Source organism: Phyllobates terribilis, unplaced genomic scaffold (assembly GCF_046119375.1).
Source record: "Phyllobates terribilis strain yellow unplaced genomic scaffold, ASM4611937v1 Scaffold_2__4_contigs__length_985480577, whole genome shotgun sequence".
In the NCBI taxonomy this organism is placed as follows: domain Eukaryota; kingdom Metazoa; phylum Chordata; class Amphibia; order Anura; family Dendrobatidae; genus Phyllobates; species Phyllobates terribilis.
Window position 1 is genome coordinate 182,820,448 of NW_027362762.1, and position 27,954 is coordinate 182,848,401.

The 27,954-nt window shown below is 42.3% G+C and overlaps 1 protein-coding gene across 3 annotated transcripts in view; it reads right to left on the minus strand.

Annotated features, from left to right (window-relative positions):
* Positions 1 to 532: 532 nt before the first annotated feature.
* NAB2 (NGFI-A binding protein 2) overlaps positions 533 to 27,954 on the minus strand; it is a 30,473-nt gene continuing 3,051 nt past the window's right edge. For 2 of the 3 annotated variants that reach the window (XM_073663347.1, XM_073663349.1), the window contains exons 2-7: positions 15,470 to 16,280; positions 12,539 to 12,672; positions 10,588 to 10,639; positions 8,673 to 8,787; positions 7,387 to 7,587; positions 533 to 5,206 (exon numbers count right to left, since the gene is read on the minus strand). In XM_073663347.1, the coding sequence (XP_073519448.1) occupies positions 5,112 to 5,206; positions 7,387 to 7,587; positions 8,673 to 8,787; positions 10,588 to 10,639; positions 12,539 to 12,672; positions 15,470 to 16,280 (1,408 nt within the window). In that variant the 3' untranslated portion in view covers positions 533 to 5,111. The remainder of the gene's footprint in view (positions 5,207 to 7,386; positions 7,588 to 8,672; positions 8,788 to 10,587; positions 10,640 to 12,538; positions 12,673 to 15,469; positions 16,281 to 27,954) is intronic. The other variant, XM_073663348.1, reaches the window with a different exon arrangement.

Sequence of the window (27,954 nt, forward strand, 5' to 3'; positions counted from 1 at the left end):
CCCACTCAAAATTGCTCAAAAGAAAAGGAGTATTCCCATCTCCAAGATCCTATCCCAATATGTAGTAGGTGTAATAATAATAATATTATTAGCAAATACCTTTAATTAGAAATGTAGTATAGTTTTTCTGATTTACTATGTCTCTTTTCTCATGTGCAGGTATTGCAGGACCTTAGGTATCCATGGTTACGACCACTAGCAACTAGCTAACTAACTGTCTCTATATCAGTGGTTGTAACCATGGATACCTAAGGTCCTGCAATGCCTGCACATGAGGAAGGAGACATAGTGAATCAGAAAAACTATACTACATTTCTAATTAAAGGTATTTGCTAGTAATATTATTATTATTACACTTGCTACATATTGGGAGAGGATCTTGGAGATGAAAATACCCCTTTAAAAGACTCTTCCTACTCATTTCTATTATAAAACCAATTTGCCTTTCATATGTTCAGTTTTTTGAGCGTTCTTTTTTCTTTTTTTTTAAGCTTTTTTTTTCGCTTCAGGTTTTGAAAAATGCCTAGTGGAGAAAAAAAAGAAAGTTCATGTCATTTCTTGGAAGTGACTTCTGATGGAAAACGCTTCACACCATTCACTGTCCATTCAGAATGACTGAAAAAAAACAAAGCAGGCAAAAAAAACTTTTAAAACACTTCAAAGTCGTTTCAAGAAATGAAAAACTCCACCAAAAACTCCTCAGAGAAGGAGAGATCTCCAAAGCATTTCCATTTGAAAACTTGTAATTTTTTAACACCTCAATAAAATTACATAAGTACATTAAACATTTAATGACTTTATATGCCTCCCCTTCACTGCGAACTGCAGTGGAGTGCAGGATGGAGCTTTATCCTCCTGTAATACCACTAGAGGGGAAAAATTATATTTTTCCTATTGAAATCAGTGGGCGGTCTGTGTAATGCAACGACTGATGAAGCTCCCCAGAGAAAAACCATGTTTCTATATGCTTTCTCACTAAAAGGGTGGGGGATAAATGCCTTTTGTGATATCACTCCACATGGGCTATAGGTTATTCTACTGAAATTTTTCTAAGATTGACTTATATAAAGGAGGAACTACTGGATCGGTTAGGGTTCAACAGCTTGGTTCTCCATTGATTGGCACACGCCCCATTGTGTTCCCATTCGGATGGCGCGGCAGTCACACCTGGATTTTTGCACTCTACTTCAAATTTAGGGGAGCGAATGAGATATCAAGAACAGCACTATCTCACATCTGTGGATAGGTGATAACATGTAGAAATAGGGATAGCCCTAGAAGCAATACACTACACAGGTCTACAAAAAAAAAATGTTCAGGTGCCAAGGTTTTTTGAATGGATTTAGGGTATTTTAAGGATGCTGAATTAAAAAATCCCATTACTTTTGCTGAGTTTGTTCTAGTTTTTGAGATAATTCATCCATGGAAATAATGCATTCCCCCAATGTGACTTGTGTGTGATAACAAATGCAATAGCTTTTAGATCTGTCTTTTGACTCTTTAACAGCGTCTTAGGTAATGAAATATCCCATATAATGATTTTGTTTTTCAATTTGTAGGCTTACAGTGCTAGAAAAGCGACTTTTTGAAGCCAGCATTCTACTGTAATTAATTAACTGTTAAAATGTCTCAAAAACTAGAGCCAATCTGACAAAACCAATGTCATATTTTTAATCATCACCATAAACTTAATATAAAACCGTTCAGACATCGTTGGCACCATAATAACTGTATACCAGTGATATACATAGAAAAAAGGGCTAAAAAAAGGCTTTAGGCTGTGTGCCCACGTAGCATTTTTCAAGCGTATATGCTGCGGAATTTCCGCAGCGTAAACGCTTGAAAAACGCATGTATATCCGCACCCCATGGTCCCCAATGGCATTCCGCAATGGCAATGCCCATGCTGCGGATTTTTCCGCAGCGTTTATGCTGCGTTCAAAAATCCGCAGCATGTCATTTAATTTTGCGTTTCCGCATGCAGAATTGCCTTTGTCCAATGCATAAAAAACGCAAGGCAATTCCGCATGTGGAAAACGCGTGATAAACGCGCGAAAAATGCGCGATAAACGCGTGCGGAATTCCGCATGCGTTTTTCCGGGAGAGGACTTGCAGAAATGAAGCAGAAATTTTCTGCTTCATAAATGCAACATGGGCACATAGCCTATATCTTCAGGTATTGGCAGACACAACCAAGCATCTACCACAACTCAGGATGGACGCCCAGTGAATAATCTCCCTTCACTATACCTCAGATAGAACCTGGTTCCCCTTAATTTGCACTTTCTGAAGATAGGCAGCCAAGCAGAAGAGTGATGATGCAAACGTGATGGTGCCAAACTGAGCAAGGGCTACCCTCTGCATGGGCGTGGAAGACCTACGGTGGTGCCGGCCTCTGTGCTATATACACCCCGAGAGGTAATGACACTTCTAGGCAGTTTGATAGATCTGATTCTTTATCTTATACGTACGATATTATAAGGTAAGCAGGTCTCTACAGAAGACCATGAACGTACATGGCGGCAGCAGTGCATTTATTGGGAGGGTGATTTCTTATATGGGACCTCCACAGTAATATGATGTCATGCAGTGAATTATTTCTTATTGAAGACGAAACAGTTCCTGACATTCAAGGAACGACAAGACGACATTATACAGATACCCTACCTATATCAGATTACAAGACTACAGACGATAATGGACATCGTTATACGCACAGCGATATGACAGACTGCTGATGTGGAGTTAAGACTAGAACATTGAGTATAAGATTCACTACTACGCAGTGTCACTGACAGATCACAATAAGTTAATAATAAAGGCAACTGAGGAACATGTTAGAGTTATCGACCATAAATAACATAAAATGGATTTCATTGTTCCTACTGGAATGTAAAGTCGCTGGTTCTACTTCACCATGGAGCTATCTATAGACAGTCCGCTGTCCGCAAATAGAACAAGAGCTCATCATGTACCGTCATTTCCAAGGCAGAGAGTAAGTAAGCTCGGTAACACACTTTCACTAACTATTGAAAACACATTTTTACAGGCCGGTTTTATATTAACCAGCAAAGTGAACCGCGTCCCCTAGAGCCCCACGGAGACGTGACAACGGTGCGGTGATGGATTATCTGAATCGTTTATTGCAGACAGAATACATAGTCTGATTATTGCTTTATAACAAAAGGACGTCAGTCTAAGGGGATCACAGAATATGAAATCAGACTGATCTCCAAAAAAAAAAGGAAAATATTCCCTGATGATTAAATATCCTATATGTATGCAAAAGATAAATGCAGCTCAGGACTCAATATACAATATACATGCAGTAGTTGGGGGTTAGCTCTTGTTGCACTGGTAAAATAATCAACTAGGAAATCATAGAGGTGGGGGGTCACGTAAAAAAAACCTTCAGGATTTCAAGGCATTCGTTAAAAGAATGGCCCAAATTTGGTTCAGTTGTGCGACATAAAGATAAAAATATCCTATAATTGGGCCCCAAGTCAAGACCCATATGTTAATGATAGCAAACAAAATCGTGTGGCAATTGGCTATCATGGTTAGGGTGTTCGAGCAGCATGCGGATAGTCGCCTTGTGTGGTGCCACCCACATGGTCAATGGTTCAACTTGTTTTATCTCCCTTTGAAGCTTTAGTATAATGATAGGTTTATAAATTAGGGTTTTTTCCCCAAATATTAGCCTCATGCATTGAGTCCTTAGCTGCAACCCTGAATTAAAAGACAAAAGATGGTGGTTACTATAGATTCTAGTACACTCAGGACTACTAACCTACGAGCCATTCATATCTCATTATATGGCACACTGCAGTCACTTGCTAAACATACTTTCTTACCGACCCCATAAAAAGGACACTAAACCTCAAGTTGTTCTTTAAACATTAGCTTTGTTGCTGGAATCCCATATATCTTTGTCTTGTCTTTGCAACCACTTTTGGCTGGGCAGAGACTGACTGTAGTGTTGTTCAAGGGGATTACTAATAAGAAATATCGGTATTTCTAAGAGCTTTGAAAGAGTTGTATGAGATTATAAGATTGTGGGTGCTTTCTTTTCACTCGCAATTCACATCCATGGGTTGTGTCTGGTATTGCAGCTTGGCCTAGTGACATACTGCTAACGGCGGCAGGCCATGCAACTGCAATGAAGCCTGTAATTTTGGTGGGGGCTATGCTGTCGAACAGGCACCCCAGTAACTGTTGTGATTGGTGCTAGCTCGCAGCTGTTTAATCCCTCAGATGCCATGGTGAACAGCAACCATAGCATCTAAGTGTTTATAAGGGGGAAGGGCATCTCTGTCATCCCCATTGGAACCCAACAACACAATTGTGGGTATTCAGTGGGTTGTTTAATGGTAGTTTTGTGTGCATAAGGGATGGAGGGGGGGCAATATGAACCTTCACTGTGGGACCCCCAGTTTTCTATATAAACCCATGGCTTAGCATCATTATAATCTCAGACAAGCCCTTTATGGTTTAGTGGTAGATCACACCCAATCATTTTCTGCTCCTGTTTTATAGGACTAGTGTTGAGGCAATACAATGAAAAATATTTTTTTTCTTACTTGAGAGTTTATATTTTATTTACTCCTTGATGTCCCATTCATATAATATAGAATTGGACATCTATTTTGGTAAAATTTGGCAACTGATATTCTAAAGCCATTACGTGCTGTGTAAGTATATATATATATATATATATATATATATATATATATATATATATTTTTATATATATATATATATATATATATATATATATTAGGTCCATAAGAGCTAAATATAATACAATAACCTCTGCAATATGATAATACCACACTATAAATACAATACTACATTATGGGGGTAAGTTTTGTGCATTGTATTTAACTTCTGCTAATCCCAAAATCAGTGGTTTATCAGACACTGTGCCATTACCTGCTGTGTAGTCTAGCTTATTCAGCTGGTTATATTCAATACAGAGGCCATAAAGCTGGTAATATTTGATTATTGAAAGATGGCTCAGTGTCCTTGATGGCTTTTGGTTGGGGATCAATTGATTTTTGTCGTTGTTACTTCTTATCCTTAAATTGACCTCACTTTGTCTTCTGATTTGCTTTATTCTTGTTCCTTGCAACTTGCAGATCTGAGGTCTGTGATTTGTGGGGAAACTGGCAAACTTGAGCAGCTTTCTGAACCACCGTCATCACATTCTGTATGGAGAAATAAAAGCAGGTTCTTGAATGTACTGGATAAATACAATGTATGGGACAAAAAGAGCAAACACAAAAACAAATGGAAAACGATACATGCATCACAAACAGAGAGAGTAGACGGACAAACGTTCTAGTAGCATAACTATAACAAATTTTATACATTTCCATCCACCAAAGAGAAAACTATTAGTGTTGAGCGGACGAGCTCGTATAAGTTAACAGAGTATCTTCGGAGTGCTCGTAAAATATGTTCGTGTCGCCGTGGCTGCATGCCTCTGTCAGGCAATCCCCACATGTGTTGCGGCTGTCTAACAGCCGTGAAACATGCAGCCGCGGCGTCGCGAACATATTTTTCGAGCACGCCGAAGATACTCTGTTAGCACCCGAGCAAGCTCGGATAACAGCTTATCCGAGTGCGTGCGCTTAACACTAAAAACTATCACTAAATATATCTTGATCCCACCTGATATTAATTATCTGGTCATACTTCCCTCACACACCATATACTTAAAGGGTTGTCCCTTTTAAAATTGTACTTTGCCATAGGGAGGCAGAAGTCTAAAATAATAAACAGAGTTATTAAGCACCCTACCCTGGTCTAGTGCTGCTTTTCCACTGCTATTCCAAACTTTATTGATCTCAGCAGCAGCAGTAGTAATCTACAGTGCTTGTAACAGCTGCAGCCAATCATTGGGCTAAGAGGCTTGTGCCGTCAACATCATGGATTGGCTGCAGCAAGTCAGAGTTCTGTAGATGTGACATCACTGCTTTAGCTTGCCAACAAAGATCGAGGCAGTGGAGGAGAAGCAGCGCTGGATTTGGGGAAGGAGAATAACAGCTCCAGTGGCTATTTTAGACCTCTGCAACCCAATGGTAGAATAAAATTATAAAAAGGACAACCCTTTTAAAGGGCATCTACCAGCTCTCCTTTTATGTCTGTTTTTACTCAATACTTAGAGGGCAACCTTGCTTTTAAGTAGAATAAGGTCTCCTGTGTGAGTACATGGAAAATAACACTATATCTGGTCATTATGTGACTTGTATCCTGCATTCTCACCAGTTTTCCCCTCTGCATGCTCTATCCGTAACGTGCAATTCTGCTGTGGGGGAGGAGACGAGCTGCAGTGATATCTCCCATGGACAGAACAGCACAGAGAGGGGAATATCTGCTCTTCATTCACTTTTTAGCTCACTGAGAAAATCTGCAGCAACATTGAGGACATTAAAGAGCAGAGCTGAGCTGTGTTGCTCTAATTAAAGCTCTGAAGTGAGGTTAAACAGCTGTTACAGAGCCCTGCACTATGGTTTTCTGTCTGCCTCTGCTCTGATAAGTGGGGAAGGAAGCTGATTTCTCTGATAAGATATATTACAAAGTTTGTTATAATCACCTGTAGTTTGTTTGTGAAAGTACAGTTCCATTTTAAAATGGAGTTCCTCTATAATTCCTACTGGAAATGTATGAATAAATTGAGAACTGGGCATTACCATTTTCCTTGTCAAGAAGGTATGAACTTATACAACCTAACACTATTAGCACTGTTTGGTTTCAGTAAGTGTAAGGACATACACAATTGACAAGGGGAATGATAACAATTTTTTTCAGTTATTTACAGGAGAAATACAGAGAAACGAGCAGGCCCTCTTTAAGGTTACTAGTAAACAGAGACTTGGAATTTTTACACTTACTCAGTTTATAATATGAATGAGAAAAGTTGGTTGATGGTGATAATTATGACTAAGAAATAGTTGAGCAAATAGGTTTGCAAGACCCTGGTCCAGCGGTCATGCCGGTAAATCAAGGCCCCTGGACCAAAGCCCTGCAAACTGCCTCCTACCTGCTAGCATCCTCAGCGCCTCTTCTCATTAGCAGGCCTGGCAAGATGTCATGCATGTGTCAACCACAACGATATCGGCGCACCATGCCTGTTAATGTGAAGAGGTGTCGGCAATGCCAGCAGATATGAGGAGGTTCACAGGGCTCTGGTCTGCAGGCCATCGACTAGTGATGTGACCGTTGGACCAGGGTCCTGGGAATCTTTTTGCTCGATTCCAAATTCAGAATGCAAAATACAGAAGACCACATATATATACAGTATATTATCGTAAAAAACTAAAGGTAACAACTAATATGTACTTAGATATGTCTACATTAGTCATGTATTACATTGACTCCTTACCTGCAATGTGAGGAGTTCCTGGTACACACAGGCTCAGGCGGCCCAATCTGTCACGTGACACAAGTCTGGCGAGTCGTAAACCTTCATCCATCAGGGTTTGTTGCAAAAGCTGCCTGCTCCACGGAGCCGGATGTGGTACAGCAAGTGACAGGTCGGTAGGGGGCGCTCCAGGGGAGGTGGGTATTCTGACTGTTACAGCTGCTTAAAACAACAGAGGCACAGCAAGTTATTCACTAATATGAAATCGTGGCAAATGCAGAAACTATGTGGTCAAGAGCCTGCAATTTACTAATGAGGGGAGACTACTCCCCTTTATGGAGTGTTTTTCAGAACACCAGCTATTTCGGCACAATTTTAGTGACATTTTGAAAATTGGGTGACTTTTTGCACTAAGAAGTCACAATAACAGCTAGATACAAAAAAACACCATTTTTGACTTTACGCAAAATTCCTGAACCACGTGCTATTTTGAAGAATTTTGAGCAAAAAAAAGCAACAAATATCACAAGACAAAAAATGGAAATTGACTTTAAAAAAACCCTGCACATGATGAATCGGGGTCATTGTGTTTTCTATGACTATTAATATTTGGTGTGAAAAAATGGATGCTATGTTGTTAGGAAAACATACTCACAGATTTGAAATCAAAACGAAAATAAAAAATCAGAGTGTTTTAATTTTTGATCAAATTTGAGAAGGGGACACTACTGAGCACTGATTACAATGTTAGTCAGTAGAAGCCCAGTCCAATGGAACCCCAGTCCCTAGTCCTACTTTATACATTCTTCTTGAGGTTACAGTCAATCAAGTGCAATTTTTTAATTTTATATAACAAGAATTTATGTTCCTCCTAGAGGGAAAATATGAGAAAATACATGTGACAGATACAGTGTTAGTGAATAATGTGTCTGAAAGTAATTTATTCCTATGTGTTCCAACTAGAAGCTTGTGAGCACCAATGTAAAATCTTCAGTAAGGCTCCCAACTATTTGTTAACAGTACTGATCTTCTCATATGGGTCAAGGGGACCTTTTGGGCCTCTCTAGGCTCCGGGACCAGGGTGTAAGGACTCTGCATTATTAGAAACTGGCCAACGGGTTACGGTAAAAGTGTGAAGATGTAAAAAACACCAGGCCGTTTTGTCCTGGGTGGAAAAATCTGCCACCAAAATAGTCGCTCAATTTGAGTTATATTTTGGAGCCACTCTTTTCTATCCCAAGCCACTAGACAATGCACATAAGCACAACTCATATATTCCTAGACTGTATGAAAACTGCAGATCTCACCTTGCAGATGACCATCCATGCTTTCCCCAGAGACACTGCCACTGTCTTCTTCCAAGCTGTGCCTTGCAGATGTAGTTACACTTTCCGATTCCCCTTGTAATGGGTTGTCCATAATCTGATCATAAAATGTAATAATCCCAATGTCTTTTAGGACGATGAATGTACAGCAGCATTGAACATAGAATTATACCCCACCTTCATCCTATCCTGTCCCAAATATATCTGTGGCGCCCTGCTGCGCATTGGTGCCACAGAACCCAGAAGGGTGCATGGATGGACTTCTCCACAAGAGGCCCTCACACATTCACACACCTCCACCCTACCATCTCAGACCAGCAGAGGGAGCCTGTTAGGGATATATATAGGGAGGGTGGAGCCAGGCAGCTCAGTTTTAGAGTGAGTTCAGTTAGTGTTCAGTCAGACAGAGAAAGTCTGAGAGCGTGCTGACGCTCAGAGAGCAGCGAAGAGGCAGCGCGCTGACTGCTGTGCTTAGGCGAGCCAAGGCCTACAGCACGTGTGAAGGCCTAGTGAGGGCCTTGAGTGGGCCGAAGGTGAGAGGAGAAGGAAGAAGTAGCGAGGGGGCAGAGGAGCATACGAGGCTCACCCCGATATATATACCAGACACCGGGTCTGCGCCTACAGGGACTCCTTATACCCAGTAGGAACCACCGGAACCCCTGGAGGACTACAGGTCCCAGGTTCACCAAACGCTGATTACAGTACCAGGGATATGAGTCACGGAGGTACCAGCGTCCAGGGAGAGTGATCTCCAAAGAGAAGGCCCTACCACCAGGTCAGCAGGTGCAGAGAGAGACAGTAACCAAGCTAGTCCTAGCTCCAGGCAGGTCAGAAGCATAGAGAATAAAGCAACGGATCAGGAGGCCCTATACCCGCTCACTGGGGAGAGTCCAAAAGCGCGCCCTTCGCCTGATGTACCCTGGACCGTGCCTGCGACATCACCAGTAAAGCTACTGAAGCTTACCCCCGTGTGAGTGTCCGTCTTTCCTCCGGGACCGTCCTGCCGTCTCTCCCCTGCACCACCATCCATTACACCCCACGCTGCCCTGGAGCTAGCTCTACCTGTGGAGAGCCACACCATCCCTGCTGCTGTAACACCAGCTCCAGAGGACTGCTCCGCAGCCGCGGCACCCCTTAGCCGCAATCCACAGGTGGCGTCCGAAACCCTTTAAATCCCTTATAAAAATTCCCCTTTTTACTGACTGCCCTGGGTCACGGACCGGGCCAGCCACCGTGATATCCCAGCAACCAGAGGCCCGGCTGCCGAGTACCCCACGGCCCTGGGGGCGCGTCATATCAGCAATTAAACTTTTGGGGGTTCATTTTGGGGCCCATAGTAGTTTTAATTTGGCACAAAAGGCAACTCATATAATACCCTGTTCCTGATTATTCATGTGGTCGTTGCCTCCAGTCTAGAGGACATATGTGAATATCGTTCCAGCAGATGCTCTAGGAGGTCACATACTCATCTATTTTAGCATGGGAACATGACACAGATGTGATCCCTATATTTCCTAGAATACTTTTAGAATACACAAGTTTTTCTACAAGGTCCTACTTCAATCTGCAATATCATAAGGGGGAGATCTAGTTAGAGGAGGTGGTGTTTGCAGACTCAGGGAAAGAACAGCGACAGCCACATCCCCCTCCTCCGAATTTCCTAGTTATCGCTTTATTCTACATGAATCGAGTGGGATTCTGAACATTTGCAAAAGCTTGCAGGCAAGGAAAGGGGGAATCCAGGCTGCTGGAAGGGAAGGAAAGAGCTACTGTCCACTTATAAATTATATAATATATAAAATATTAAAACATAAAATATTGCATACATTTAAATGAAAAATAACAGACCCATTAGTTTTTTAAAGACATGTTAATCTCTCCCATTTATTGCCATTACCTCTTGCTTTGGTATTTTTGCCTGTGGTACACCTGTCTCTTCAGGATTTAACCTAAAAGAAATGATAATATCTTAAAACAATAATAAAATATATTCAGATAATGTCACAACATGTTCTATGTGCACTGACCGTCACTTCCAAACAGAATACTGGTCTGAACAGGTGCATGTTAAGAGTAGCCATCTCTATACATAACTAACAAATAAAACTGCACTCAGTAGCGCTATAGCATGTAAACATGAAATATATGAAATTTGAATTGCATTACTGCTCTAGAAAATAGGAAAAAACGAAGATAAGATTATGTGCTACTCTTAGTATGCACCTGTTCAGACCAGTATTCTGTTTGGAAGTGACGGTCGGTCTTTTGATATTTGTATATACATGCTCTCTGACTGAGCACTCCACCCATCAGTCGGTTTCAATTACAGCAGGATCCTACCTACCCATATAAATGTAGGCTCAGCCCAGGAGAGGAATCACATTAGGTTAGGTTCCCAGCAAAAGAAGATCACCTTGGCGTTGGCTGCTGGGCGTGCATGAATTTGCCATGAATTAGCCAAATTATGTGCTAAGTATTTTTGTTTTTTCCTATTTTTAGAGCAGTAATGCAATTCAAATTTCATATAATTCAGGATTAAATGATTTAGCATTACAAAGTGCAGCTTTATTTGTTATAGAACTTTCAAAACTTGAGTTTTCTTTTTCTGCATTGACATATATATTAAAGAGGACCTGTCACCAGTTCAAAAGTGTCCAGTTATTGCTCTTGTTTTATTCTCATTGCTCCCCTGAGCTGCACCCTCTTGGTAAAGAACATAAAAATTAGCACTAAATAAAAAGGCCCATATCTCTAGAACTGTATGAAGGATTAAAAAAAAAAACCTGAATACTCAGAAGAGAACCGGGAGTAAAATAAGAGCAGAAACTGGCGCTTTTGACTTGGTGGCAAGTCCAATTTATGGTAAAGCTATATAAAATAATTTCTAGGCCAGTAAGTATGTGACGTGGGCTCGCCAGGTACGGTCAGCAGTCTGGTGGTAAACATACAAGACTTTTGACTCCCATACACATTAGACTAATGCCAGTCAAACCCATAAATATCAACAAAATCGTCAGGCAGTCCAACATCTAGTCCTCCTGACTCACATACTGACATATGTCATCAGGGGAGAGAGAGAAGGATTTGGTATGACCAGATATCTGAAGGCCGATCCTCTCATTCTCCCGGAGATAGGCTGCTGCCAAAAGAGTCTGGCAGTGGCTTTCTCATAGAAAACACAGAAATGCTCGGCTGAGCCAAATGTTCCTGTGTATGGGAAGTCAAGAGAGACAGCTGTTGGCCATACAACAGCGAGTAATAGAATACTGCACAATAGTGTATCCTTGAATGGATCCACCACCAGCATCTGATCATGGTCAACATCAAACATGTGTAGGGAATAACCCAGGTTGGTATTCAAGAATTTAGGTGAGGGATGCTATAATTGCAAGGATAATGTACACTATATGTTTTTCAGCTTTAAACAGGTTTTCTAGGGCTATAACATTGATGGCCTACGCTGGCCAGGTGTAAGGAATGGCAGGAACAGTTGCTCCCTAATGTACAGTAGTGCGGTGCCTGATAATTAAGGGCACAAGTCGCTTGTCAGAGCACTGCAGCCTCTTCAGTCAGCTGAATGATGGAGGTGCCAGGACCTCAACTAATACGATCAGATGGCTATGCCATCAAAATTATAGTCCTAGAAAACCTCATGATGGAGTGGGAGACTAGCCTTTAAAAGATTCATTTAACCTACAGCCCAAGCTACCCAAACTTGTCCACTCAGCAAAAAATAATTACCAATGACCTATGGTTGTGTAAATAGTACAAATAGTAAATCTACAGAACTGAGAAAATGATGGCCAATGATCTGACACACACTATGCAGACATCGGATGAAAACTCACCTGGAGCACTTCAGAGACGCCAAGTAGGAGCTCTCCCGGGCAGCTTGCCTTGCTAGTGAGAACAGCTCTACCCTCCTAAGGAGCAGGGTGTTATCCCTCATACAACACTGAGCTGCGGCCTCATTTATTGTTAGCTGATGGCAGAATATAGAAGACAATAAATATGGGTATTGAGGAAAGTCTGGAAACAGCAAGAACATATATGGATAATTTATCGTTAGTCATTTTTTGCTATTTAATCTGAGAGTAGCATAATGTAGGGGCAGAGTCCCTGATTCCAAGGATGTGTCACTTACTGGGGTTGTGTGATGTAGTTTCAGTATAATCAGTGTTTTCTCAGCAGGAGCTAATCACTGCTGGACTAGCTATCACGTGCAGACCAGTCAGGCTAATCTGTGTAACCCCATCTCCACTACTGATTGGCATCTAGATGTCAATGTATAGTGTACACAAGAAGCTGCCAATCAGGGGTGTGGACGAGGATATACACAGCTCAGCATTCTGACCACTGCTACATCTACAGCAGAGAAAACAGGGCTTCCATCCAAACTACACCAAGCAATTCCGTGATGCATTGCTGGACTCAGGCTCTCTGCCCATACATCATACTGTTCTCAGATGGTATGGGTATTGTCAGATAGTTTTTGACATATAAACCATTTTGCAATATACTGTTTATAAAAAAAATTATCCATTGTTGAGATACCGACCACCGCTGCTAGGCAGCAGAGCATGCACAGTGCTTACAAGCTCTTTTCTGTTGAGCTTGTGAGCACAGTTTTGAAGCTGTCCAGGATAACAGGAACGCAGCGTTATCTCCTAATATTACCTAGCTTCAGCACAGTGCTTACAAGCTAGACAGCAGCAGTGGTTGGTCTCCTAGGCAATAAGCTGTAAAAATGGCTTCAAATGTTAATAAGCAGCAAGCTGCAATTGTGCTTATTTTTACAAACACTATAACAATATCCATTTCTGAAGATAGGAGTAACCTTTTAAATATAACTATGAATACAAGGAACAAAAATATTTTTTTTTTACAAAAGGCAGAATTAAAAATACAGGATTTCTAATATGTAGAATAAACAGACATTGAGTCCAGTGAAGGGGGCATACTCCACTGCCACTCCATTTACTCCTAGCCATAGTCTTGCTCTGGAAAGGCAGGAATGACAATAGTTCCTTGCTCTAATGATCGATGGGGGTCCCAAGTGGTTAGACCCTCATTGATCTAGCAATTGGATAGGTGACAAATGCTTCTCGCTGAAATACTTCTTAAAGGTAAGTAAATAGAAACGTCCCTTATATATATGGCTTAATATTTTTATTCAAAAGGCAATACATAAAATGCTGAAAATAACCAGGTTACGTCTATTTAGGGCTTACGTTGCTTTATATGACAATTGCTCACTTCTAAGCTTCTGAGATGAGCTGGCAATGCTCGGCTCCTTCCACCCCCGCACAGTATATAAGTGCTCCTGCGTTATCGGGATACAGGCATGAACGGAGGCTGCGCGGATCAGCTCATTCCAGATACTAATGCATTAGATATGCTGCATTGTAGGAGTTTTCATTGGCAGTATTGCAACTTCTTATTCATAATGTGGATATAAAAAGTAATCACATATTTATGATTACGTAGCATATTACTATAATATAAATATTACATATGATAAATCCCACACAAAGAAAAAAAGGAGTGGGCTAACTTATTAATTATTTATATATGGTCTCCTTTGTTGTCTTCAAGAGCTTTTTCCCCTGATGGGTGGGAATGTTGGGTGTCACCAAACCAATCCAATATTAATGACCTATCGTGAGCACAAGTCATCAGTATCATAGTAGTTGACAACCCCTTTAACATCAGGAAGTGACACTTTCTCTTTATAGATATTTAAAGAAATTTTGTATTGAACACTATGATCGTATATGTATGGTGCCATTTGTAGAACTGAATTGTTTTTGGGGGAATCAGATGTCCAATCATATCATATCTTATCATATTTATCTGTGTTGAACAGCTTCAGCGTGCAGAGCAATGATGGCCTATGTAATTAAAGGGGTTTCCAAGACCTGTAGAAAATGTACTAAATGGAGAAAATGTACCAAAGGGAGAAATGTGGGTGTGCGGGTGTGCTGCGCTGCTGGTAAGGAATTCACAGGATGCAGATGAATAGAAATAGATTGTAGTTTATTCCCAACGCGTTTCTAGGTCGAACAGACCTCTTTATTGTGACTCCCATGAGGAAGAGGTCTGTTCGACCTAGAAATGCGTTGGGAATAAACTACAATCTATTTCTATTCATCTGCATCCTGTGAATTCCTTACCAGCAGCGCAGCACACCTGCATTTCTCCCTTTGGTACATATCGACGTTGGTCTATCCAACCAGAGGAGCATCAGCAGAATCAGGGGTATTGTTATCTAAGGCTATTCAATTGCTGTGATTTCACATCATCACAAGGTAAGCATAAAAGAATGCAATAAATCCACATGCTATTTGGTTAATGCCCTATGTGCGCGTTTTTTGTCCATCCCTAGTCTAGTAAAGGGATAAAATTTTACAAAATAAGAAAAAAACCTTTACAGATTATAGGTCTGCTGTTGCTGGTGTGCCTCCTCCAGTGGTCTTTGTTTATCCTGGTACAGCAATGACGTGCCCATCCACCCACATGACCACTGCAATCAATCATTAGTCCATACTCATGTGGGAAGACGGGGAGGTCATCCCTGCAGCAAAGTGATTAAGAACTATTGAGAAGCACTGGAGCAGCGGCACAGGATTTATCAGGTTTTCTTACTATTTTAGGCCACTTCCTCCATTTAGGTAATTTTTTTTTGCATCTTGGAAAAACCCTTTGGGAGACCCATTCAATTAGAATAAAAAGTTTTCAATGTAAATTTCTAGGACTTTGACGTAAATTAAATTGCTAACCTCATGCAGAGTAAGTCTTTTTCCTTCACGTCTCTTGGAGTCACTCCTTCCATAGATAGCACTGTGTCTTCGAATCTCCCTTTCTTTTCTTGGCCCTCCATCTGGTATCTGAAAGATATGTCCTAGCGACCGTCCTAATTTTTTGTTTATTTTCAGCATGGACCTGGCCTCAGCAACGTCCCCCCGAGGCAAGCCTTTCATCAGCCTCTCAACACTGTCAGATATCACCTGTACTAACTCCGGGTCTAATCTTTCACCTGCTGTTGCATATTGTGTTCCTCTCCCATCTTCATCATCATCCACCTCTTCATCATCTCCTTCGTTTAGTTCTGGAGACACTTGCACTGCCCACGGTCTGTTGTCTAGTTGTGATGGAGATCGTTTGCCATGCTGTTCTTGTTGTTCTGGAAGAACGAAGCCACCAATGCCTTTGCTCAACGTTTCGATGTTGCTAATATGACCATTACATGGTCGAGCTACTCTGCCCATTGTTTCCGATATTTTAAACAATGGTATACTGGTACTAAGAGGGACGCTGTTCAGTGGCGGCTGGTTAAATAGTCCTGGATTAGTAGCCCAATCTCGTAAGGCCTTCTGGAGTCGTCTGACATGCAATGGCTTTGTAGCCATACCAACCAAGGACATAATTTCCAAGAACTCGTCTTCTCCGGCCTCACAAAGCTGCTGTACATCATCACCTCCCTGCTGGATGAAGGTATCATAATAACCGAGCAAGTTGGCTCTCTGGAGAACACGATACAGCTGCAGCTCCCCCAGGGTACGTGGGAGTGAAGTGGTTTCTGCAATGATCCTACAGGTCAAAACAATGAAAAAATATGTATAAACAGGAAATAATAACAGAAAGCAAAAAAGCAAAACAAGTTCTAAACATAATAAAAAATACAATAAATTCTAATTATTAGTTTTAATAGAACCTGTTTCATTTATATAAATTGATAAGTAAACTTCTTGCAGTAACAATGATTATTATTTGCTAATTAACAGATTAACTCAAATTTAACTCTTCTAACCCCCGTTACTTGGAAACTGTCAGCAAGCCGTTTTTTGTTTTAATATATCATTTTTATTGAAAAATTTTGTTAAACAATAAAATCAACATTATTAGCAGAGTAGATCACATCCAGTACACAGGCTGGATAAATAAGAAGCAGGTTTTTTTTGTTGTAAAATTAGCGATACACGTGAGCTGAAAATTACTGAAAGCAGCAAAAAGTAATGCAAATATATTGCAAAATGCTAGGTTTCACCTTTATGTTCCACTACAATCAAATATGGATCTTTGTTAAAATAAAATTATGAAATCGCTTTTCAGATAGTATGACATTTATCCAAAAATAAAAATTATATTTTCAGCCAAGTCCATAGCAATGACCTCTCTTAAAGGGAACCTGTCACCAGATATGTCATATATCAAGTAAAACTATCACCATATTCAGCGCCTCTGCTGCATTCCATAAATTTTTGTATAACCCCCCCAACTCGCCCTCTAGACCCCCAAAAACCTTTTTAAGTTCTCCCGCACTGTATGGTAATCCGATCAGTCCGGTCCATTGGGCGAGGTTTTGGCCCTCTCCATCCCTCCCCCTGGCTGCTACTCACCGTCCTCCTTCTTTAATTGACATGGAGGACGCCTCATGTCACCAACATTGCCGGGCGAAATCTTGCGCCTGCGCACAAAAATCGCTGCTTGTGCCTGCACAGTATGCTGTGACCTACTGCGGGCACATGCGCACTTATGTTTTCGGCTCTCTTGGATAACCTCTTTATTTAGTTCAATCTTGTTTTTTGTTCTACTTTTCTTTATTTATGATGATAGGAATAGCGCAGTCCGCAACTTTAGGGTATTTTAATATGCTGTGGATTTTGTTTCAGAACTGTCCCATTCATCAGATACAACCACATCCAGGTTTATGAAACAGATTTTCAATCCCGGATATTTCTGCAACAAAATCTGCAGTGCGGGAATTCACCCTTATTTGTACCTTCAAAATAATAGAACTCCCAAAAACCGATATAAGTCTGTGTGAGCTATTGAAATTTGCAAGTATTCATTCAGAAATGGATTCACCACAAAAGATAGAGGGAATCTGTCAGCAAGTTTTTGCTATGTAATCTGACATGAGGTAAGGACAGAGACCCTGATTCCAGTGATGAATCACTTACTGGGTGCAGCAGTTATGATAGTCACAATTTTCTCTGCTGCAGATCTAGCAGAGCTCAGTTGTTGCTGTGATATAATCCCACCCACCCCACAGTTTTCTGAGTATATTGTATAGTGACAGAAAACTACTAATCAGTGCTGGGGGAGAGGTTGGACCAGAAGGCACGAGGCCAGTTGTCCTGTAGTGATAATCTCTTGGTGATAAAACATCGCTTGTATTGAACCAGCAAAACAAAGCCTAGGAATGGACATATCACTGTAATCAGGGACTCTGTTTCTACAGTATGGCTTTCAGATTACATAGTAAAAACCTGGTGACTTATTCTTTTTAAAGAGGAAGTCATAACACTAATGTGAACAGAGCTTAAAATAGATATCTCCTGCACCTTCTGCATTTAGCCGAGCAGCTTTCAGGTGAATTAGAGAGTGATACCATGAATAGCAGATGAGGAGACGAGTTTAGAGTATAGGCGGATTTACAGACATCGGCAGCATTGTAGTATGTGTTATATTATTGGTGCACCTTCACTCCCGACCGCTCGGAAGGGTTAAGTTGTCTAAGAGAAACCTAGGTTTTATGAAACATGTGTTTCTTCTGCTATTTTGACTGAGATGCCATTACTTTGTTGTTGTATACGAGCACTGGAGAAGAAATGTATTTTTCTGTGAATATTAATAAAGCTATTAGCTCCCACATGCTGGGGTTGAGTGTATGTTTTATACCTCTGTATTCAGAGCTTTAATTAACATTTTATGCACAAGATCATTCAGATGGTAAATAACTGTAGCCGGCTAATATAGTCAGAAAGTAAAAATCCCGAGAAATAACTGCACGACTGCACTACACTTATGTACAGGAGACACCCCAATAAATTGTAATATCCTAGAAGAGCTAAGAGCACTATTTCACAGTAATACATTATGTATCAGTCCAGCCGAAGGCTATCAGGGCATGCTGGGAGTCGTCGTATGGATCAGTTGCATTGCAAATAATTAAATAACATAGTAATTACAAATTGCAGAAGTTTTCCAATAACCATTTGACACTTATCTTCAGGTTTTGGGATCTGTGATCACTGATGGTCTGACCACCCCCAAGTGATGTCTTTTTTCTCACTGGCCCATAGACTTGCACAGGCGAGTTTGTTCCATGACTGGGATCAAAACTGGACATATATCCATGATTTTGTGTAGACAATGGACACGTGAACAGACCCATAGACTGGATAGGTATGAGTTCTAAACTATGAAAAACTCGGATAGAACTCGTACGTGAAAAACTGAAGTCTGAATAAGCCCTTCGACAAGCAGTTCTAAGACATACTCATTAGGCCTCGTTCAGACGTCAGTTTTTTTGACATGGAAGAAAAACGGACTAAAGTTCCATTAGTGATTGTCACCAGAGTTTCATCAGTTTTTTTCACTGATGAGAAAAAAAAGTTTCTCCACCTTCTTTAGACTTTCATTGCCCAGTATAATCCGACCACTGACATGTCAACAGCCCCATAGACTGTCACAGGTACAAGTGCTATCCATGAAAATAATGGATAGCACTTATATTTGAAAAACTAATGTGTGGATGAGCACTTAAAGGGTTATTCTCATCTCCAAGATCTTATTCCAATATGTAGTAGGTGTAATAATAATAATATTAGCAAATACCTCCAATTAGAAATGTAGTATACTGTTCTGATTCGCTATGTCTCTTTCCTCATGTGCAGGCATTGCAGGACCTTAGGTATCCATGGTTACGTCCACTAGCAACTAGCTAACTAACTGTCGCTATATAAGTGGTCGTAACCATGGGTCCTGCAATGTCTGCACATCTGTCTCATCTGGCGAGAGAAACTCGTAAGGTCCCCCATACACACTAGACTATCGGCTGATACCGCAAATACCCTGAGATCAGATCCAATTTAGGCTACATTCATAGGAACGTCTGTTTTACAACAATACAACAGTGTAAACAGGTTGCCAATCACACGATAAACTAGCAAAATGCTTGTTCGTCAGGTGAAATGATCTTTTGTGCTGCCTAGAAGATAATCGTTCTTGGCAGCGCATCATCCTTTGTAGACAGGACTTTCACTGAGAACAATGGCAGCCTACTGTATGTCCAGTGATTGATCTATTCCTGATCATTCAGTGTGAATCGTTAAGAGCTGCCGGCCTGTGTAAACAGGATATTGAACGACTGTCGATCAGTACACAAGTTGTCTCGATGTAGAAGTCTTTGGCAAATATGCAATCAAAAACGTCATAGGCTTACTGATCATTGTTTTGAAAAATGACACAGACCGAAGTAATGCCATAAGTTCCTTAAACCAAAAGGCTGTATATTACTTATTTCACTTAACTGTAATGTAGTATCCGGCCACACAAAAAAATAATTAAAAAAAAATGCAATGAAAAAAGTGGCCTTTTTCCAGAAAATTACGTGTGTGAATGCAGCTGAATGAGAAAAGAGAAATATGACGGCTTTCTTTTATAATAAGTGCCCCTCTCATTCAGTCTAATATTAGAAGTCTCTTATTGTAACCCTGGTGTAAAATAGATTTTATAGCTTTTTTTGAAGCTAGATCATCGTATAGACACATATATTAGTCAAGCATAAATGGCAAGTATCTTACCTATCGAGTATGCAAAATTAGAAGTAGCATCTAAATTCTCCTTAAAGGGCACCTTTCACTAGATTCATGTTGCCCGAACTACAGACGTTTGTTTTACTCTGAAATGCTGCAATTTCAGAGAAATCATAATTTGAAAATCTGACCAGGTGCTGTATGATGATCAGGGCCGGTGTCAGCACCCGGCGCACCCGGGGCCCTGGACCATCAGAGGGGCCCACTTGCTGTCGCGGGGCCCGGGTTGCTCCCCCAGCATCTGTGCAGGACCTCTGGCACTACTTAATTGCCGGCACTTCACCAGACATAGCCGTGCGCAGTGCGCTCTGCGGCTGTGTGTGGTAGTAATGACACGGCAGGGGCGACACTGCAACTTTAATTGTGCTTGTGTGTCGCCCCTGCCGTGTCATTACTAGCAGAAAGCTGCGCAGCACACTGCAACATGTCTGGTGAAGTGCCAGCAATCAAGCCGTACCAGAGGTCCTGCACAGATGCTGGGGAGTGGTCCGGGCCCCAACAGCAAGTGGGTCCCCTGATGGTCCAGGGCCATGTCTGTGACGGCCATCAAAGACACGCCGGTGGCCCTGCACAGCCACATGCCAGAGTAGCTGAAAGGGACACAAGCCGGGGGTAGGTATGCAAGGCTTGTTGCTGGCTTGCTCAATCCCCATATTAAAAATATTTCTAATGTGTCTGTGTGTGTATGATGTGAATATCTGTGTATGTCAGTGTGTATGACTGTGTATATATATTAATGTGTTTTTAAGAATTTGTGTTCAAATATGTACATATGTCTGTATGTGTACGTATCTGTGTATGTTTGTATATGTGCGTGTCTGTGTACCATGTGCATGCCTGCATGTTTGTGCATGTCTGCATACCGTGTGTGTGCACATGTTTGCATACCGTGTGCGTGCTCATGTCTGCATACCGTGTGTGTGCATGTCTGCATACCGTGTGTGTGCGCATGTCTGCGTACTGTCTGTGTGCATGTCTGCATACCGTGTGTGTGTACATGTCTGCGTACTGTGTGTACATGCATGTCTGCGTACAGTGTGTGCATGCATGTCTGCGTACTATGTGCATGTGTGCGTGCATGTCTGCATACTGTGTGCATATCTGCATACTGTGTGTGTGCATGTCTGCGTACTGTGTGTACATGCATGTCAGCGTACTGTGTGTGCATGTCTGCGTACTGTGTGCATCTGCATGTCTGCATACTGTGTGCGTCTGCATGTCTGCATACTGTGTGCGTCTGCATGTCTGCATACTGGGTGTGTGTGCATGTCTGCATACTGTGTGTGCATGTGTGCATGTCTATGTACTGTGTGTATCTCTTTTCTTTGTGTGTGTGCATGTCTGCATACTGTGTCTACGTACTGTGTGCGTGTATGTCTGCGTACTGTGTGTGCATGTCTGCGTACTGTGTGTGTGCATGTCTGCGTAATGTGTGTGAATGTCTGTGTAATGTGTGTGTGAATGTCTGCGTACTGTGTGTATTCGTGTGTGCATGTCTGCGTACTGTGTCAGCATACTGTGTGTGCATGTCTGCGTATTGTGTCAGCATACTGTGTGTGCATGTCTGCGTAGTGTGTGTGCATGTCTGCATACTGTGTGTATGCATGTCTGCGTACTGTGTGTGTGCATGTCTGCGTACTATGTGTTTGCATGTCAGCGTACTGTGTCAGCATACTGTGTGTGTGCATGTCTGCGTACTGTGTGTGCATGTCTGCATACTGTGTCAGTATACTGTGTGTGCATGCCTGCGTACTGTGTCTGTGCATGTCTGCGTACTGTGCCAGCATAAAGTGTGTGTGCATGTCTGCGTACTGTGTGTGTGCATGTCAGCATACTGTGTGTGTGCATGTCAGCGTACTGTGTGTGCATGTCTGCGTACTGTGTGTGTGCATGTCTGCGTAATGTGTGTGAATGTCTGTGTACTGTGTGTATGCGTGTGTGCATGTCTGCATACTGTGTGTGCATGTCTGCGTATTGTGTCAGCATACTGTGTGTGCATGTCTGCATAGTGTGTGTGCATGTCTGCATACTGTGTGTATGCATGTCTGCGTACTGTGTGTGCATGTCTGCGTACTATGTGTGTGCATGTCTGCGTACTGTGTCAGCATACTGTGTGTGTGCATGTCTGCGTACTGTGTGTGCATGTCTGCATACTGTGTCAGTATACTGTGTGTGCATGTCTGCGTACTGTGTCAGCATAAAGTGTGTGTGCATGTCTGCGTACTGTGTGTGTGCATGTCAGCGTACTGTGTGTGTGCATGTCAGCGTACTGTGTGTGTGCATGTCTGCGTACTGCGTGTGTGCATGTTTGCGTACTGTGTGTGTGCATGTCTGCATACTGTTTGTGTGCGCATGTCTGCGTACTGTGTCAGCATACTGTGTGTGCATGTCTGCGTACTGTGTTTGTGTGTGTGTGTGCATGTCTGCATACTGTGTCAGCATACTGTGTGTGTGCATGTCTGCGTACTGTGTGTGTGCATGTCTGCATAATGTGTCAGCATACTGTGTGTGTGCATGTCTGCATACTGTGCCAGCATACTGTGTGTGTGCATGTCTGCATAGTGTGTATGCATGTCTGCGTATTGTGTCTATGCATGTCTGCATACTGTGTGTGTGCATGTCTGCGTACTGTGTCAGCATACTGTGTGTGTGCATGTCTGTGTACTGTGTGTATGCATGTCTGCGTACTGTGTGTGTGCATGTCTGTGTACTGTGTGTGTGTATGTCTGCGTACAGCGTGTGTGCGTATGTCTGCGTACAGCGTGTGTGCATGTGTCTACTGTGGCAGCGTACTCTGTGTGTGCATGTCTGTGTACTGTGTGTGTGTATGTCTGCGTACTGTGTGTGTGCATGTCTGTGTATTGTGTGTGTGTATTTCTGCGTACTGCGTGTGTGCATGTCTGCGTACTGTGTCAGCATACTGTGTGTGTGCATGTCTGCGTACTGTGTGTGCATGTCTGTGTACTGTGTGTATGCATGTCTGCGTACTGTGAATGTGCATGTCTGTGTACTGTGTGTGTATGTCTGCGTACTGCGTGTGTGCATGTCTGTCTACTGTGTCAGCGTACTGTGTGTGTGCATGTCTGCGTACTGTGTGTGTGCATGTGACGCGCCCCTGGGACAATGGGGTACTCGGCAGCCGGGCCTATGGATGCTGGGGGGGATATGTCACAGTGGCTTGCCCGGTCCGTGGCCCAGGGCGGTCAACCAAAAAGGGGATTGTAACTTGGATAGAGATAAAAATAAAGTAAATAGTTCATGACGCCACCTGTGGTACCTGGTAAGGCTTACCAGCGCTGCTGCAGACCTCCGGGGGGTGATGGGATGGCAGCTGAGGTGTTTCTGCTCCCCACAGGTGGAGCGGGCACCCGGGGCAGTGTGGAGTTTGGTGGGTGGTGATGCTGGGACTTGTAGTGCAGGCAGGATGGCGCAGCAGCAGTAATTGACAGAGACAGGGGATTCTCTTCAATACCTTTACTGGTGCGGATGTCAGGTACGGTCCAGGGTACTCAGTAGGATGTGTGCACTTCAGGACTTCTCCCCAGTGAGTGGGTATAAGGCCTCCTGGTCTTGTCTGCCTCTCTGTATGCTCCTGGCCAGCCTGCAACTGGGCCTAGCTTATGTGTCATGCTGTTGCTTCACCTGTCACTTGGTAGTGGGACCTTCTGCTGGCAACCACTATCCCTGGTCGCCGGGGCCTTCGTGGTTCCTGGTCCTGTAATGGGTCTAGCTTCAGGTCTGCCAGGGACTTGTAGTCCTCCTGGAATGCCGGTGGTCCCTACTGGGTATAAAGGACCCTGTAGGCGCGGACCCGATGTCCGGTTTGTATATTCGGGGTGAGCTTATTATGCTCCTCTGCCCCCTAAACACCTCTCTCCTCTCCTCTTTGCCTTCGGCCACACTCGGGGCCCTCAATACAGCAGCAGCCGTGCTGCGTCTTCACTGCTCTCAGTGGCAGCACACTCTCAGACTCTCTGACTCTGTCTGACTCACTAACTGATTGCCTGGCTCCACCCTCCATATATATCCCTAACGGGCTCCCTCTGGTGGTATTAGGTGGAAGGGTGGAGGTGTTTGTATGTATTGAGGGCCTCTTGTGGAGAAGTCCATCCATGCACCCTGGGTCCTGTGGTACCTGTGAACAGCAGGGTGCCGCCACACATGTCTGCGTACTGTGTCAGCGTACTGTGTGTGTGCGCATGTCACCGTACTGTGTGTGTGCGCATGTCTGCCTACTGTGCGTGTGTGCATGTTTGTGAATTATGAGGGGCAGGCTGGGCCCTGTGTACTTTACTTATATTTCTCCGCCGTATCTGTGCATCATGAATGATGGTATATGTTAAAGGGGCCCACTGAAACTCTTTCGCCTGGGGCCCATGAAAACCTGAAGCAGGCCCTGATGATGATGATGTCCCCAGCTGGCTTCTCCCCACCAGCTCCAGTTGATTGAAAGGCCTTTTCCATGTGTGTACATAAAGAGATACCTGTCAATCAGCTAGAAAGATCAGGGAGAAGTCAGGTGGCAACAGACTAGTTAGATCTCTTTATAGTCCCTGGTTGGCTACAATGGTGCAGTTAGACGCTTATTCAGGCTGTCTGTGGTGCAGGCAGCATGAAACTAGTATCAGGTTCCATTTTAGGACAATTTGCTATTTCTGCAAAATAATTACACTTCTTTGAGCCTAATGTCACTATGACAATACTAAATGTATTGCAATCGTATGTGGGCAATGATGTTATAACATGCAAAGTTAGAGGAGTTTTCACATCACAGAAAGTAATGGCATATAACTAGGAAATGGATCACTTTCTGAGTGCTGTTCTCAGAACACCCTAAATCTTTACAATGGGCTTAAAGGGGTTGTGTGTGACTCTGTGTGACTGCAGACTTATGAATCCCACCTGCGCATGCACTGTGCACTGCGGGGATTCGCCGGTTTCTGAGCTGGGACCGGTGGGTTTGTATGCGTTATACATACACTTGTATTGAGCAAGGCCGTGCCCTTTCTAGTGATGTGGCCGACTAGTGGGCACAGCCTCACTCTGTATGTATAACGCATACATACCGCCGGTCCCAGCTCAGAAACCAGAAAATCCCCGCAGCACACAGTGCATTGCTGGGGGGATTCATAAGTCTGCTGTCACACAGAATGATTGGAGACTTATCATTTTGGGCCGGACAACCCCTTTAAATAGCACAAGGGGTCCCTTATAAGTTTTTGCCTACACTTCAGCTCTCCTTTCTACTTGAATTGTGGGAAACTACAACACCACTTCATTAACTGGACTTTGAGTTGTAATAGTAGCAGTTTCAGAAGCCTATGATCCCAGCCGTTTAATGTTTTAGATATGGTGGTCAGTAGAAGCCATGGCACTTGACAGGTAACGATGCTTTGGAATTCTAGGAACATAGAGCTTAATACAGCTATGATAAGAGGAGGAAAATAAAAAAGTTTCGGAATCCAATGATAAAATAAGGAAAAATATCTCTCAGTCCTGAAGGCGGTCTTTAAAGGATTTTCCCACAATAGCATTCATCACTTATCCACAGAATAGATGATATGTATATGATTGCAAGGGATCGAGCTGCAGAGACCCCTACTGTTCCCAAGAATGGGGGACTCAAAGTCCTTTGCATGAATGAAGCATTAGTATGACCACCATTTCTATAGATAACAAATCTATCCACTGAGCACGGTGGCTCAGTGGTTAGCACTGCAGCCTTGCAGCGCTGGGGTCCTGGGTTCAAATCCCACCCAGGAGAACATCTGCAAGAAGTTTGTATGCTCTCCCCATGTTTACATAGGTTTCCTCCAAAGACATACTGATGGTGAATTTAGATTGTGAGCCCCAATGGACACAGTGCCCATGATGTCTGTAAAGCACTGTGGATTTAATGGTGCTATATAAGTGAGTAAAAAAAATAATAATAATAATGTTTGCATGTGATCAGTATCACTTTAGTCACAATTTTGGGACACCCATTCTTGGTATCACCGTGGGTCCCAGCAGTTAGTCCCCCATTGAATATACAGTTATCATCTAGCCTGTGGAAAGGTAATAAATGCTGATTATGGAACAACCCCATTTAATGGGTTAAACTAGAGAAGAAGAACAAGACACTGAATATCAGATTAAATAAACAATCTTCATATAGGTTTATATTTTTGGCTTTACAGGTTGCACAGTGGTAGACTCTACAACACAAATCTTTGAGTGAACATAAAACAAATGATACATAGTGACAGTGAATAAAACTTGTCTTAATAAAGCTGAGTGAATAACCCATTGTTCATCTGATGAAATGGGAGCACAGACTGCAGAGCGTCGGAATCCACCCACATGTTTATTCGTGGAATTACAGAGGCGGAGTGGGATAGACCGGGCGTTGTTTAAAGCAAACCCACAGTAATTGTTTGATTTGCTACACAAAGTTTCAAAATCATGGGAAAGTTATGTACAAAGAAATGATAAGAGGTTTAAACTAGTGAAATTCTACATCCTGTATTTTACGATTAAATAAAGGCATTCACTAACATGTAAGTGTTAAATCACCTGCTTGATCCCAAAACAATGAAAAGTTTGGGTACATAGGTAACCTTTGTTAAGGAGGATCTGTACACTCATTATGGGGCTAGTATGGAAGGATATTTGTGTAATGGGCATCAATGTCACCATTGACTTAGCTTTTGGCTCTAGATTAATTCAAAAACCTAGCTCAAAAGTGCCAACTATTAAGGCCATTTATCCTATGTAGTGATGAGCGAGTATGTTCTGTTAACCCTTTCGGTGAGCATGCTCGGGTGTTTTCCGAGTATCTTCAGCATGCTCGGGTGTTATGTTTTAGTCACTCCGTGCTCATGATTTGCAACTGTTTGTGATCATGCTCATAAATCTCGAGTAACGAGCATGCTCACTCATCACTAATCCTATGGTCAGGTTTGCGAAGAAAAAAATGGTAGCCACAGTAAGACATGGAAATGGTAATATCTCTGTATATAGAAATAACCAAATTAGGACTCTAACTTCTGATTTACTAATTAATGGTCTTGATTTATTGTTTGGGTGGAAATTCTCTTTCATATTGACATTTACATAAGTTTAGTATCCAACACCCTCATTCATTCTCCAGTATATCATCTTAACATTGTGCAAGTTAAGAAATCCCCATTTTAGCTAAATAAATGTACAGATCTGCTATTGTTATGGCGTAACCCAGAGCTTGGAAGACAGGACAGTTGGTCTTGTACTGCCATACTTTCTGAAGGAAAACAAAATATGTCTGCCAACATAAGAGGGCACTTAACCAAATGAAGTGCTGCGACATAGACTTACCAACATTTGAAAACTATTTCCAAGGACACTTTGCTGCTGGGAAGAAGCATCCTTGTACAGATCACTTCACACCAGTAACTGGTAATATATTACTTCTACACATGTGGTACTTTTGAGAAGAAGCAAACCTGGATCAAACAACTAGAAAAATCTTTACGCAAACCAGGGAAAGCATACAGAATAACTGGTCTTACAGACCGTTTTATAATGTTTGCAGTTCATAGGGACAAGCAAGGAAAAATGTCAGCAATAATCCATATACTTCTACTGACTGTTGATTATACAAAGAAAGAACATCGTAGATGCTATATGAACACTACAACCAA